Here is a 16009-nt window from a genome sequence, read left to right on the forward strand (position 1 = left end):
AAAGATACATGTGATGACTTTATAAGCTGGGGTTTCCTACAGTTGCACTGGTCAAAATTTACACTCTGCCAACTTCCTCACAACTGCTGTTAGTGAGAGCTTGCTATGCAGAGGTTGGCTGCCATACTTCCAATGACACAGTTATTGAAAACTCCTTCTTTTGTTATGGAAAACTTGGATTGTGGAGACTTTTAAAAAAGAGACAATCGAAGCCTTTTCACCGTAGTTATTTACAAATTGCTATTATGACCTAGAAATACGATTCTACAAAAGTACTTGATTTTAAGCATTTTGCATTTGCTGATTGATCACTACTCAGGCGAGGGCACTGTAAAACTTGTCTCTGTGAGCAAGATTTCCCTGCATTACTGACCCCTGTTCCACCACATGCAGACCCTCACCTACATACCCCAATGTTTAATTCTCAGTTCCAATGATGGTAGCACATGCAGGGTATTTACTTATTGCAATGTTCAAACTTGTGACACTAGTTTTCCTTTATTCACTGGATACTGAAAAAGTACTTCCCTTAAGAAAAATTGAACCAGTGTTGAAATAAAATCATGATTAGCCATGTAGCACATACCTATCATGGTCCAAATTCTGGAATAATCCCTTCCTCCTCAAAGTGTCTCCCCTCCCTTCATCTTGCTTCCAGTGGAGACTGAGGTCCTTTGGAAAATGCAGGCCTCTCCTTCACATGTTGTTGCCTGTACAATCTTCTATGCAGTGGTGTTCAGGGGCAATGGTATCAACACAGCTGATGCCAACAGGCTCAATAAACTGATTAAAAAGACTGGCTCTGTTATGGAAGTCAAACTGGACACACTGGAAGCTGTGGTAGAGCAAAAGACCCTATGGAAAATTCTGGCAATTCTGGACAATGTTTCTCACTCTCTGCATGCCACCTTGGCTGATCAATGGAGCATTTTTAGTAATAGACTAAGATGACTGCACTCCTCCAAAGAGTGCTACATGAGGTCATTCTTACCCTCGGCCATTAGGCTCTATAAAGAGTCAACCTATAGCCAGGGAAGTGATGACCCTCTCATGTTAACTATTTGAGGTAACTTTTTTTTAATTCTTTCTTATTCCTAATATTTGTATATCTGTGCACATGTGATGCTTCTGTGACATTGAAATTTCCTTTGGGATTTATAAAGTATCTATCTATCTATGCTCATTACAAATGTGGTGAGGTGAGGCTTCCAAGATATCATGCTGGTTGAAAGATTTACCTGGATGGACTGCCTATATCAGGCTGCCTTTTATTGGTTACAGCTCAGTGTTCAACACCATCCCCTCAGTACTAATCAACAAGCTTCAAAACCTGGACCTCTGTACCTCCCTCTGCACCTGAATCGTTGACTTCCTCACTAGGACATCGCAGTCTGTGCAGATCAGAAATAAAAACTCCTCGCTAATAATCAACACCAAGTGCACGTCAAGGATGTGAGCTTAGCCCATTGTTCTACTCTCTCCACACTCACGACTGTAATTAGACACGTCAACCACCATCTATAAATTTACTGATGACACCACTATTGGCAGAATCTCAGATGGTGATGGAGGTGATGTACAGGAGTGAGATGGATCAGATAGTTGACTGGTGTCACCACAACCACCTCGCGTTCTTTGCTCAGCAATGCTAAGGAACCGATTGCAGACTTTAGGGGGGGTAAGTTGCAGGACGACACACCAGTTCTCATTGAGGGATTAGCAGTGAAAAGGATGAGCAGTTTCAGTGTTTGGGGTTAACATCTCAGATGATCTATCCAGGGGCAAACACACTGATACAATTACAAAGAAGGCACAACAGCTGCTATACTTCATTAGAAGTTTCAGAAAATTTGGTATGTCACTGAAGACTCTAGCAAATTTCTACAGATGTACCATGGAAGGCATTCTAGCAGATTGCATCACTGTCTGGTACAGAGGGGTCACTGCAGAGGGTGGGGAGAAAACTGCAGAAAGTTCCAAACTCAGCCAGCTCCATCATGGACACTAATCTCCCCAGTATTCAGGGCACCTTCAAAAGGCGATGCCTCAAAATGGTGGCATCCAACATCAAGGACCCCAATGACCCAGGACATGCCCTCTTCTCATAGTTGCTGGGGGTATAGGAGCCCAAAGATACACACTCAATGTTTCAGAAATTGCTTCTTCCTCCTCCACCATCTGACTTGTGAATGGATGATGAACTAACCCAGGAACACTACCTCACTATTTTCGCACTAATTATTTATGTATCCCTCACAATAATTCATGTATTCCATTCCTCAAGGAGCAATAATATTACTTCCTTCACCTTGGCCGGCAGCACTGGAATTTGGCTTTTACAGCATAACAGCTCATCTCAAGCAACAGATCAGGAGATTAGCAATTACAACACACAGAAATTACATTTTATAGTGAATCATTTCTACTTTTTAAAAAAAGGTGGCAGTGATGACAATGAAGTGAAACACCAACAGTCACTTCACTATTACAATGAATAGGGAGAAATTTTCCCTAGAGTTCTTGCTAAAAACAGAAAATCTGTTCACTTCTCTCTCTGCCATTTCATATATTGTATTGTACTGCTGCCACAAGACAACAGACTTCACAATATATGTCAGTGATATTAAACCTGATTCTGACATTTTTCTGAAGGAATCTGTGCTAAGTTTATCTAGGATATTCGGTAGATATGCCATGCATTATTATCCTCCATTGAACACTGCAGGGATTGGGGGGAAAAGCCTGCCTGTGGTTTCACATAAAAGAACCCAGCACCCCTTTCTCAACTCTGCTCGACTAACTTCACATGCTGCAGCTGCATACCATTCACATTCTTTCTGGACCTCATGTTATGAGCCATAGTTTGTTCAAACTTGATTTGCTGATGCAGAAGATTACTTTTCATTTACACAGTAACAACTCACAAAAAAAATGCACTGGTGGGTAGCGAGTGTAGAGAATTTTATTCTTTTGTAGCAAGATCCCAATCACACTCTGGCTCTTCACTTCCTCCCACATTCCAAAAAAAAATGTGGTTTAGTCTGGGTTAATTGGCTATTGTAAGTTGCTGCCAGTGTGTGTTAGTGGTGGATCCTTGGGGCCGTTGAGGGGAATGGAGTGGAGAGAAAAGGAATGGGGCCTTATAAATGGTGCTTGAAGGCCCTCACAGACACGGTGGTTCAAGTGGCCAGTTTCTACGATGTACGGCTGTCAAACGTGTCACAGAAACAAAAGTGCATGAAACATGCAAAGAATTTCATAAACAGTGATGAAATGGCAGAAAGCACAGAGGCCCAGTCTCGTAGCTTCAAAGACCTCGCTTCAGTCCCGATCTCTGACATTGCTTCTTTGGAGTTTGCACATTTTCCTCTTGACCGCACAAGGATCCGGTTTCCTGCTCTAGTTTCCTCGCACATCCCAAAGATTTGCTGGTCAGTAGTATAATTGACCCTAGTGTTGGTGGGAGAATCGGGGGGCTGGAATGCAAAGAGTAAAGAAAAATACAAAGAGTATAAATTACAGGGAAATGAGTGAGGGAATGGGATTGCTTTGAAGGGATAGGCCAATTACTTCTGAGACTGCACTGTAAGGAAATAATAAAAGGGATGAAGAAACATTGGTATATTGCATAAAAGATCCCTGGGCTTGAGCAGAAATAAAAGATTCCCACAATAGACTACTTAATATTGTAATGGGAAATTGTTCAATATTCTGCTCAAAGTATTTTCAATGATTTAGCTATCCAGTCCTCTTTACTGCTTTTAATACAACTTTCTTAGATAGTCTGCTCTCTCAGAACCAGACCATAACTCTTCATTTCTTGAAACCCCTACTCGCCAGTTTCAATCTCATGCTCAACTTCCTCGGAGCTAATCCATAACTTCCCTCAACAGTTGACTTTGTATCTTTGATGGTAACACACAAGATGCTGGAGGAACTCAGCAGGTCAGGCAGCACCTACGGAAATGTTTTGCAGATTTTCTTGTGTTTGCATCTTTGATGGTGTCCATCAAGGCACCCTTCACTGCCTTCTAACAAGCTGAACTACTCCAACTCTCTCGCTATCTCACCCCTCAGGGTTCATCTCACCTTAAATGTAATTCTGACTCCCCGGACTCTGTCAGCAGGTAAGTATTATCAGTTTTCGATATTTGCCAGCAAGTGTTCCTTCATTTGCGAGCACATCTTTGTCATCCATGTGCATGACCAAACAGACATCATGGTCTTGTATGGTCATCTACACACCTTCACTTCCAAATGCTGCCTTCCTGCCTGGCCACGGCTCTCCTCTATTGTTGCCACCAAGCAATCTGTAACTCCAAGTCACAGATGAGTCTGCCCCCCATTCTTCTCACAATTCCTGCTCTGAACATAACATAACTTCCCATTCACCCGTCATATACTAACACCGTGCAAGGTTTATTGAGAAAGTAAGGAGGCATGGGATCCAAGGGTACATTGCTTTGTAGATTTAGAATTGGCTTGCCCACAGAAGGCAAAGAGTGGTTGTAGACAGGTCATATTCTGCATGGAGATTGGTGACCAGTGATGTGCCTCAGGGATCCATTCTGGGACCCCTTCGCTTTGTGATTTTTATAAATGAGCTGGATGAGGAAGTGGAGGGATGGGTTAGTACATTTGCTGATGACACAAAAGTTGGGGGTGTTGTGGGTAGTGTGGAGGGCTGTCAGAGGTTACAGCAGGACATCAATGGGATGCAAAATTGGGCTGAGAAGTGGCAAATGGAGTTCAACCCAGATAAGTGTGAACTGGTTCATTTTGGTAAGTCAAATATGATGACAGAATATAGTATTAATGGTAAGACTCTTGGTGGTGTGGAGAATCAGAGGGATCTTGGGGTTTGAGTCCAAAGGACACTCAAAGCTGCTGCGCAGGTTGACTGTGTGGTTAAGAAGGCATACGGGATCCCATCAATGACTGTAGGCTTTTAAGGGACTCCTGGATAGGTACATGGAGCTTAGAAAAATAGAGGGCTATGGGTAACCCTAGGTAATTTCTAAAGTAAGCACATGTTGGGCCAAAGGGCCCATATTGTGCCGTAGGTTTTCTATGTTTCTGTTTCTAGTATCTCATCCCTGATTTGTTGACTCTCCATCCAAGTCACTTTCCATCCCAAATCCCTTCTATATCTGACACTGGAAATAGCTACCTCTCAACTTGTTCATTTGGAAGGAAAAGCTTACACCACAGAGGAGATTCCTTACACTAACTAAGGGTCCTTATACTCACAGCAGCCCAGTTAATTCCATCTTGTGGCAACGTCCAATATACACTCTTATAATATCCAAGTACTTTCTTCCAATCAAAGCACAGCATTCCAACCAGAACCTTCATTCCTTATATTGGCATGTCCAACAGTAGAAAATACAGGTGCCTCTGGACAAAAATAAAGTGTTTCCCATAAAGGAGCAACAATAACACAATGGAAATAATTTACTAGTTAATTCCAATTAAAGTCTTATTTCTGTGCAAGATCTAATAGATCAACTCAGTTTTACAAAAGAACAAGTTGCTCTGGAGGTGTGACACCACACAGGCATTTTCTCAATCTCCATTAATGGTCCTTAACAGCATTTCCTTTCTTCCTTCTGTGATTATCCAGCTTCCTTTTCAGATTTTTACTATTTTTCTCACCCATCCCTTGTATTAGCATCTTCTACATTCTGACATCTCTCTGGGTAAAGAACTTTCTGTATAAAACATCTGTTGGTAATTCAACCCCTAGCTAGTATCCCTTCACATGGACTGTCTTACTCAAGGTTCCTCATGAGGTTTCTCTCTTGAATTCACCTCAACACAAGTCTGATAAACAGGTATGCAACAGAAAATAGCAAGGGACAGTTATCTGGCATGCATATACTGATCAGCGTTTTAAAGCCATCTACAAAAAAATTGATTGCTATATTAGGTTAGTTCAGTCACCGAAGTTATTTTAGCCATAACTTAGAAAGAAAGTGAGTGGTGGTTACTGTCTTGAGACAGTGAAGAAAGCGACAGTGCTCGCGGACAAGAACCAACTCTGATTGTCAGCTTGGCGGTCCGAGACTTCAACCTTAGAGACTTACTGGATTGTACTAGTCTCGGTGTGTGCGTGTCTGCATTTCACAACATCAGCCAAAGGTCATGTCCTCTAAAGCCTGAGTCAGCTTAGCTTTGAAGTGATAAGCTAGTATAAGTAGTCCACTTATTACTTTCATTTACTGGGGAATGCAGGAAAATGTTTTAACAGCAAGAATGATAACTAATGAATCAATAATTGATGTACAAGTGAAAGTCCTTCACCCACCTCAGTGACAGGTTATCACTTTGTGTAAGGTAATGAAAACTTTTGTGGGAGCAAGGGATAGTTCCAGTAACTGAGTACTGGAGTAAAGATATTTCACTGAAAGTTACTGGACAGATTTAAAAAAAATTTCAAAGGGATGAATGAAATGTTGGGCTTTATTTAAAGAGGCCTAGGTTAGCTTCAGCAGTATACAGTTTTGATTAGAGTCTACCTGCATATTTTCAAGAGAAGGCATATTGGAAGAGAAGTTAAAATACACCAAATAGGAGGAGGTTGAATTATGAGGTCAGGTTGTATACACAGATTTTTATTTGCTTCAAGCTGATGGATTCTGAACTATCTCTTCTAGAAACTGAATGGGGGATAGAGGTATACTGTCTGCTGGTGATGGATCCAGACATGGTGTTAGGGTGTTCATGGCCATTGTTCACCAATAGATCATAACAGAATGGTGAAAGTAATCAGCAAGTTAGACAGCATCGGAGGAAAAAGATAATGGCTCCAATATATGACCTTTCATTAAAAGTGCGGGAGTTGGGAATGAAACGAGGTTTAGGTTACAGAACAAACAGGTGAGAAAGAGAATCGCTGATAGGGTGGCCCTGGATGATGCAAGAGATGATGGCACCAGCAGAGAGAGAAAGATATGTTTGGAAGAGAAAAGAAAGAAAGGAAGAAAGAAAGAAAATGAATGCAGGATGTGAGAGTTATGACTGGATTGGCTATTTATCTGAAATGGCTGAAATCAGTAAAGAGGCCCAAGAACTGTAATGTGCTAAATCACAAGATGAGATGGTGGTCACCAAACCAGTGTGAGCAAGCCAAAGACAAAGGTGTCAGCCAAGAGTCAGGTCAAGAATCAGAGTGGCAACGACTGCAATTTCGGGGTCACCCATGTGGGCAAAAGGAGGTGCAATGCAAGCAGCAGTGTAGAGGGAAGGACGTTGTGAGCTGCACACACAGTACAATAGATTAGTATGAATAAGCCGCTGCTTCACCTAGAAAAAGCATTTGGGTCCTTGGTCATTCAATGTGACCACAACTGATGTAACTGCAGCCTCAGCTCCACATTCCTGTTCACTCACTGTAACCTCTCAATTACGTGCATTAAAATCCATTAGTGACTCACATCAAAATGGAAGACAATTCCAAAGATATTCTGAGAGAGGTTTTGTCTCATCTTTGTGTCAACTAGGCAACACCTTATTTTTTCTGTAACAAGTTTCTACGATAAGTTTTGATCTGGCAACTCCTGAAATATCTTCTTGATATCTAACCACTGGTTCCACTTCCTCCAACAGAACTCCAGTAAGATGTTTAAATGCGATTTCTCTTTCATAATCCATGGTACTTGGCACAAACACCTTGAATCTTTCCTAGTGACCTAAGATAGCATCTTTAAAAACTGCTTCTAACACTTTCCCCTTTACAGATGTCAAACCAGCTGCACGAAAATTTCCCCCTTTCTGCCTCCCTCACTTCTTGAATTAAACTGCAGAAATTCAAATTTTAGTTTTTGATCCAATGGAATCTTCCCTAAATCTAAGGAATTTAGCAAAATTAAAATGAATGCATCGTTTCACCAGCCAATTCTGTAAAGATCCTTGGATGAAGTCAATCAGGACCTGAAGGCTTTTAGCTCACAGCTGTAACGAAAGAAAGGGAGGAGGTACAAGGGGTGATTGATAAGTTCATGGCCTAAGTTAGGAGGAGTCAATTTTAGAAAACCTAGCACATTTATTATTCAACATAGTCCCCTCCTACATTTACACACTTAGTCCAACGGTCGTGGAGCATATGGATCCCTTCTTTGTAGAAGTCGGCACCTTGGACCTCCAGAAGTGGTCCACAGGAGGGGTGATTGATAAGTTTGTGGCCCAAGGTGGAAGGAGATGAGTTACTAACTTCAAACTTTCTGCATTTTCACTCAAAGGGTTGAACTGCATGTGCACGTAACAAGAGCTGTATACCTCATCTCCTACCTTAGGCCACAAATTTATCAATCACCCCTGCCGTGGACCACCTGGAGGTCCAAGACGCTCTCATTTACATGCATGTGCAGTTCAACTCTGAGTGATAATGCAGAAAGTTTGAAATTAATAACTCACCTCCATCTACCTTAGGCCACGAACTTATCAATCACCCCTGTTGTGGACCACTCCTACAAAGAAGGAATCCGTATGCTCCACGACCGCTGGACTAAGTGTGTAAATGTAGGAGGGGACTATGTTGAAAAAATAAATGTGCTAGGTTTTCTAAAATTGACTCCTTCTACTTTGGGCCATGAACTTATCAATTATCCCTCGTAATCTTAGTGGAAACCGGGACTTGCTCCCCATAAAGCTGCAGAGACTAAGGCATCAACTGAAGTTTTTGAAGCAGAGATCGACTAACTTTTGTTGCAATGGATAGCAAGGCTTGTATTTTGAGTTGAATATGAATCAGCACTGACCTAACAGAGGAACAAGTTCCAGTACTCCAAGTCGGAGCCCTATTCCTGTCTCCCTTAACACCAGGCTGTTCCTTCTGGTCTGGCTTTACCCTTCAGCTTCCTTTCTGAATTTACCATTAAGTGCTTTACATGGATGTGGGGAATAGAAGTGAGATTATTGTAGGGTTAGTGTAATCAGTACTTGATGATTGGCATAGACTCAGTGGACCCTGAAAAGCCTGTTTCTTTGCTGTATGACTATGATAAATATTTCTGTATCTTTAATGAATGCATAAAATTAGAAACAAAAGGAACGTAGATTACATGCATAGTAAATGAACAAGAAATGAAACCATCTTAATTACTTATGATAGCCGGCCAATGGTGTAGTGGCATCCACACTGGCCTGTTTGAGGCGGGTGGCCCCAGGTTCAAATCCGGCCAGCTACTTGCTCACTTTCCATCCGTGTTGGGTTGAACATTGAGCTAGCAACTCAGCCTCATAAAAAAAACAGACAAAAATACTAAAGAAGTGACAAGTTTGCCACCTGATGCGCCACAAGGCACGGAAAAGGAAAAACAACAACTTTTTACTTATGAGGCAGCAGAACTTATCAATTGCTGAATATCTTTAGCAATAACGTTTGCATGACAAGATATCGAGCCGGATGACTGGGAATGTACAAATGAAGGGAAGGAGGAAATATTGAATGGGTGATTATGTAAATATGCAGCAGAACAAAGTTGTAACATCTATCTGATGTACGTGCAAACTTTCAAAAACAAAACTTTCATGTAAGGGCACATTGACTTCCTCTGAAAACTATGTATGGGCTCACGAGGTCATGGAGCAGCAAGGTACAAGACTGTGGCCTCCAGCAGCTTCCTTCTTTCTCGACCTGCCATTGCAAATCAGTTATGGGATCCAGTGCCTAATTGTGTAGCCAGCTGTTCACCGATAGCAGTAGTGCTGTGACTTTTATATGAACACCAGTTCAGGATGTTATCACATTCTTGATTACCTGAACTGCTCACCCTCTTCCCCATCCACCCACTCACTCTTACCCCTAGGCAATTAAAACTCAAAAGACTGATGCTTACGATGACATTCAACATGCCTTTTACCGCGATGTTTTTTCACAAATGCAGACTGATTGGCCCAATAATGCAGCTGTTTGCAAAATAAAGGCATATTTTCAAAAGGTGGATTTAAAAATCTTTATAAACAATGAGACCCAGTAAGGGCTGGAAAAACATCCAGCTGTAATCAGTTGCAGGATAAATAAGGTTTGGTTTCGGCAAGATCAGGAAATATGTTTTCAATCACATCTTATCACATCATCTACACAGCAAAGATGATTGTACAAGGCTAAATAAGAGTAATTCTAATGTTAAGAAGGCTTACAGACCTGTGCAAGATCATCAGAGAAAGCTATTCAGTAACCTATTCGATGCATTCCCTCAGCTCCAATTTATGCATCGCCAAGGTTCATTCATTTGCCCAGAGGTTGCTACCAAGGAAGCAATGTCCTTACATCATTTTGACACAGAGGTGAATACAGTCACAGCCACAATGCAATGCTCCTTCTCGTGCACAAGGATACAAAAGTTTTTGTGGGTATTTGTTATTTAGAACCCTGATGTTTGGCCCCTGCCCCAAAATCATGTGGGTAGCTATCAGAGAAAATGGTTTCCACATTTCACAACATCATCAGGATGCAAAGCCACCTGATTAAGTGAGGTTGTTCTCCAAAGATGGTGACCACCTTCAGCTGAAAACTATTGGTGGAGAAAGAATGGCAGATTGTCACTAACCCACCCCAAAAGCTGGTGGGGTGGCACTTTTTGTATTGTGTCTGCTATAGGAAAGGTGGCATTCAACTGGAAAGGGTGCAGAAAAGATTTACAAGGTAAGTCCAAGGTTTAGAATTCTTGGAAGAACTTGGACAGGTTAGGACTTGTTTATTCCCCCCTAGGGTATAGGAGACACAAGAGATGATCTTATAGAGCTGTGTAAAATCATGAGGGGCATAGATAGGGTAAATGCACACAGTCTCTTTCCAAAGGTTGGAAAATCATTCAAGAGCACGTTTAAAGTGTAAGCAGAAAGATTTAAAAGGAACTTGAGGGACAACTTTCCTTTATGTACAAATGGTGCTACATGCATGGAAGGAGCCTTCAGAGGAATTGTTTGAAGCAGGTATATTGACAACTTTTTAAAAGACAGTTGGACTGGTACATGGATAGGAAAGGTTTAGAAGGTTATGGGCCAAATACTGGCAAATGGGATTACTTTGGATGGGCATCTTGGGCCAAGTTGGGTGAAGGGCCTGCTCCCATGAGACCAGAAGATATAGGAGCACAATTAGGTCATTGAGACAAATCGCATTTTCATGACATACAACTATGACCAATAAACCCCAGGATCTCTATGGGCTGAGGAAGGGACAGGTTCACTGAATTGTTGTCACAGGTAGATGCACAATTATTGCAAATACACTCAAGCACATAGGCAAGATACTCTGATATTGTCGCTCTTCCTACACTTGAGAACCCCTTTGTAATTGAACATGGACCAAGAGGGCAGGTGCTTAAAAAAAGATCTTTCCATTATCCTCAAGACGAAAATTAGCTCATCTGACGCACAACACCCTGGAGTCAAGTCTAACAGTGCATGACAAAAGAAAGCCAGTCAGTGGTTTGCAGGAAACCTTTTCTAATCTCATTTACACAGTATGCCATTACTTAATAACTTGATTCCAAGTCACTCAGTTGATTTTGGATCTTGTCCTGACAGACAAACAGACTTGATGCACTGCACTGATCTAGGCATCATACAGGCACAATGCTGAGGTGTAAGAAAATTGAACGGCTGGTTGACATTTTAAACTTGGTTTACTTTGTGGAGGAAATATTTTAAACAGTGAAATCTTCCGAATTTGAAAGAGAAATAAATTAACATAAACATTAAATTCATCACATTATTTTAAAAATGTACCAAGTAAATAAATCATTTTAGCTATACTAAAACAAATTTTTGGAGAGATGTTACAGCACTAGGCAAAAATAATTCAAGTGATGATTTACAAAAAGGATAAACAAAGGAGCCTCTTTAATTGCAGCCTGCTTAAACCACTTAAAAAGGAGCAAAATGTTCAGAGTCAAAACTGAACAGAGCAAAAAATTGTTATTTTTCAAAAAAATATACATCCACTGATGTTCTAACACAGCTCTGGTGGGGGGGGGGGTTAGATTTGAGTAAACAATTCAACTCACATACAGCTGACTAATAAGGAAGCTGATCATAAAACCATTAGTAGTAGGAACAATAGTAGGTCATTCAGCCCTTAGAACCTGCTTTGCTGGAAACTCATTCAACTCACCATCCTTCTTGGCTCAATACAAGGAGGTAAACACCATCAAACTGCACAAACATGAACACTCCATCAGTGTATTGCAGGCATTCCCATTAAATCATTGTTGATCTGTACTTAACTCTATTTACCCACTTCATATCCACAATTCCCAACAAAAAAAACTATCTTAATTTTGAAATATTTATGGGGACAAAGAGGATATGGAGGTTCTGGAAAAGCTGGAGAGGAGGTTTACCAGGATGCTGTCTAGTTTGTTGAACATTTTATGGGAGGTTGGACACACTCTAGGACATCCAGAGGCTATGGGGAGATACATATACACACACACACACACACACTGATTAGACGATACGTGCAGGAGTAGGCCATTCGGCCCTTCGAGCCACTCAATGTGATCATGGCTGATCATCCACAATCAGCACCCCTTTCCTGCCTTCTCCCCATATCCCTTGACTCTGCTATCTTTAAGAGCTCTATCTAACTCTTTCTTGAAAGCATCCAGAGAATTGGCCTCCACTGCCTTCTGAGGCAGAGCATTCCATAGATCCACAACTCTCTGGGTGAAAAAGTTTTTCCTGAACTCCGTTCTAAATGGCCTACCCCTTATTCTTAAATTGTGGCCTCTGGTTCTGGATCTCCCCCAACATCAGGAACATGTTTCCTGCCTCTAGCATGTCCAATCCCTTAATAATCTTATATGTTTCAATCAGATCCCCTCTCGTCTTTCTACATTCCAGTGTATACAAGCCCAGTCGCTCCAATCTTTCAACAATATTGAATATACATTTCTTATCATAATTTACAGTATTTTTAATAGGCAATGCATTGCTGCCACAAAACAACATATTTCATGACATATGCTGGTGATATTAAACAAGATATTGATTCTAATACTGTTTTACGTAGAATTCTAGACTGCTCTAGCCTGTATGTGGAACTGTGTATCCTGATTTGACTACATGATCTAGCTCTGAATTAAGACCCCCGTCCCGAAAGCTCTGGATTTAACTAACAGAGGAAAAGGTTTCTCTGCTTCCAGCCGACTGAATCCCTTTAAGATTGACAGAGGTCTGTCATCATCCTCAACCTGTAAATGGACACTGTTCATTAGTTTAAATGTGTGTGTGATGGGATAATATATCCAAAGTCAATGACAGTCCTAAGATACAAGAGACAAGCATTCACAGCTAGAAGGGTAAACACTTTAGGAGGGGTAAAGCTGAGGGGATGCTAATTGAACATTATGGCCCTCACAGTGCCACTATAACACAGTGCAGAAACACCGTGCTCCACTTGTAGAACGAACACTTATACTCACGGTTGATGTGGTCGATATAGTAGATACCAGCCTGTGGATCGTAAACCACTTCCCAGCCCAGTGGCAGTTCGTCACCAACACAGTCAGCAAACGTCAGTGGCTTGGTCAGTCTAAAAAAAAGCAAGAAAGGAGTGCACAGTAAACATCTGCAGTCTTGTGGATGGGGCCAACAACCCAGCTTCCAAATAGATACAACAGAAGCAAGTGATTAAAAACATACCTTTGCCTTACAGGAGCAGAAATAACCATTCAACCTCCACCAAGTGTTGTCTGCATTCAAATAGATCATTTCTGAACCACATTTTAATTCAACCAACCTTAAATAACTATTGATCAAAGGTAAGATATTTGCAGTTGCTCCTCAAACTCCTGACCCTATTTTAGGTTAAGGTTCAAATTTTCACCATTCTTTATATGAGAGCTAGCCTGCCAAAATTGTCCTCATTCTAAATTTAACATCAGGGCCTGACCTAGTAGAGGCCTAGTTTACCTTTGCAAAGATCAATGTGCAGACAGCTGTGTGACTTGACAAAACAAAGGTCAATGTTAAGAACTACACCAGCTCTATGCTGTGACATTCTGCAGATCCACAGAATCTGCTCCTCTTCTGCAATAATAAGTAACCATCCAGACCAAGTCCATAAGCCACACATTGAATGGACAGTGGGTAATCAGTTCCGTGCTCTACATCAGCACCCAACATACTTTTGCATCATCTCAGGAATGCAACAAATCTTCACCATTTCTTTTAATTAAGCCGCCACCTCCCCCAAGACAGCAGCTATTTGGCCCTGTAATTGTAAGGTTTTGTCGCAGTTAATGCTTTGGGACAAAGCTGCAGATACTGTAAATCATTCCAGGACTGGTGAGACATCTTTATTTAACTGCCTCACATCCATTAACATTAGTTCCATGGAGCAGATATCCTCTTCATCTACTGTCATGAATGATTGCGCTTCTCACTATGATCTCTTGCCAAACCAGCTCCCGAGGAGCAGATCACTCAGAGTTGCACTATCCTTGAGCAGTATATCTGCCTCATCATGGCAGTGTTAGCATTCTAAAACAAATACTCTACTCTACATTATATTCCCTTGCTATGTCTGTTAAGTTTTGTAACTTCAAAATATGAAACTAATTCAAAGAAAACACAGGAGTCTGAAGAGTATGGGTGTAGCTTCTAGTTTACTTTAAGCAAGGAGAGCCCGTGTCATGTGGTAGTGTGATTATATTACATAAAACAGTAAAATTATTTTAAAGAATGCTTAATCAACAACCTATTTACATTACTCAAATATTACATGAAATACTAAATACAACATCACTCCTCGCTGCTTAGCTATAAACTCCAACTCAATATAGAATGCATCTCAACTTCTATACACAGTATACTATATAATACAACTAATATATTGATATCCACAGCATAGTAAATCTTAAATTGTCCCATTCAGGTTTAAAGATTTAATCACTGTGGAGAATTTCTTACTCTTGTGGGAGAACATCTTTCCTGACAAGAGAGGTCACTCTTCTTGGCAGGCAAGACTTGAGGCTGTGAAACAATCTAAGGTTCTGGGACTCCTCCATGGAGGTTGGAGGAATTGATTCTGAGAATGCAGATAGTGATTCTGACAGTTCTGGACACCTTTTTTCTCTCTTTGGATCTACTTCAATCAGTTTCTTCTTTCTCAATCTCCTTCTCCCTTTCACATTCTTTCTCTCTAATCTTTTCCCTCCTTTCTCTTCTTCCAGTTTGTACATTTTGATCTTAGGAAGGTACGTTTAGTTCAGTGGAGTATTCTCTTATTAATCCTTCTATTGCTCCCTTTTGATCTTATCGCTCCTCTTGGTTTCCTCATCAGCAACATCATCCAACGAATCCTCTGTTTCCGTATCGCCATTGACTCCTTTCTTTTTCACCTTCCATTCATCCAGCTGGGCTTTTACAAGGAGCTTTTTGTCTCCCACTTGAAGTTCCTGCAATATCTGTAATGCGCACAGAGTAGATTCTGGTTCTTCGTAGTCACAAAAGCCAAATGCTTGTAGCTTTCCTGAACATCCTTGAACTCTCTTCTGGCTTAAACCAAAACCACATTTCACAAGTAACAGCCTGATTGACATATCAGAAGCTTTCTCAGATACATTGCCTACAAAACCTGTTGTAGTCGGACCACTGCTTACGTTACTTTTGAGCTTCCTCTGAGCAGCATGGTCCTTCCCTGGTCCAATATGCTTTCCAACCAGAGGCACAGAGGATGGCACCAACACTTGTCTGCCCACTGTTGGGCAAGTTCATGATGTTCAGCATGGAGATATCTGTGGCATCATCCAGTACCTTTCTTAATTCACTTTGAGTTTTTTTTCATTGCAGGGGATGTGACATGCAAATTGTGGACGGATCTCCAATCGAGCTGCAGCTGTCTCAGCCAATCACAACCCCACAATGCTGGTCCTTCTGTTTTTAACCACATGCATGCTCAATGTGGCTTGTTGGTTGTTGTACTTCACAATTATGGTTGTCATTCCCACAAGAGTCATCTCTTCTCTAATACAAGATCTTAGTTGAATATATGCAG

At 41.2% G+C, this 16009-nt stretch overlaps 1 protein-coding gene across 1 annotated transcript in view; it reads right to left on the reverse strand.

Annotated features, from left to right (window-relative positions):
• wwc3 (WWC family member 3) overlaps nt 1-16009 on the reverse strand; it is a 246468-nt gene that overhangs the window by 125506 nt on the left and 104953 nt on the right. Inside the window, exon 2 of the mRNA XM_073045887.1 lies at nt 13434-13543. Coding sequence (XP_072901988.1) covers nt 13434-13543 — 110 coding nt within the window. The remainder of the gene's footprint in view (nt 1-13433; nt 13544-16009) is intronic.

This window comes from Hemitrygon akajei, chromosome 5 (assembly GCF_048418815.1).
Source record: "Hemitrygon akajei chromosome 5, sHemAka1.3, whole genome shotgun sequence".
NCBI lineage: Eukaryota > Metazoa > Chordata > Chondrichthyes > Myliobatiformes > Dasyatidae > Hemitrygon > Hemitrygon akajei.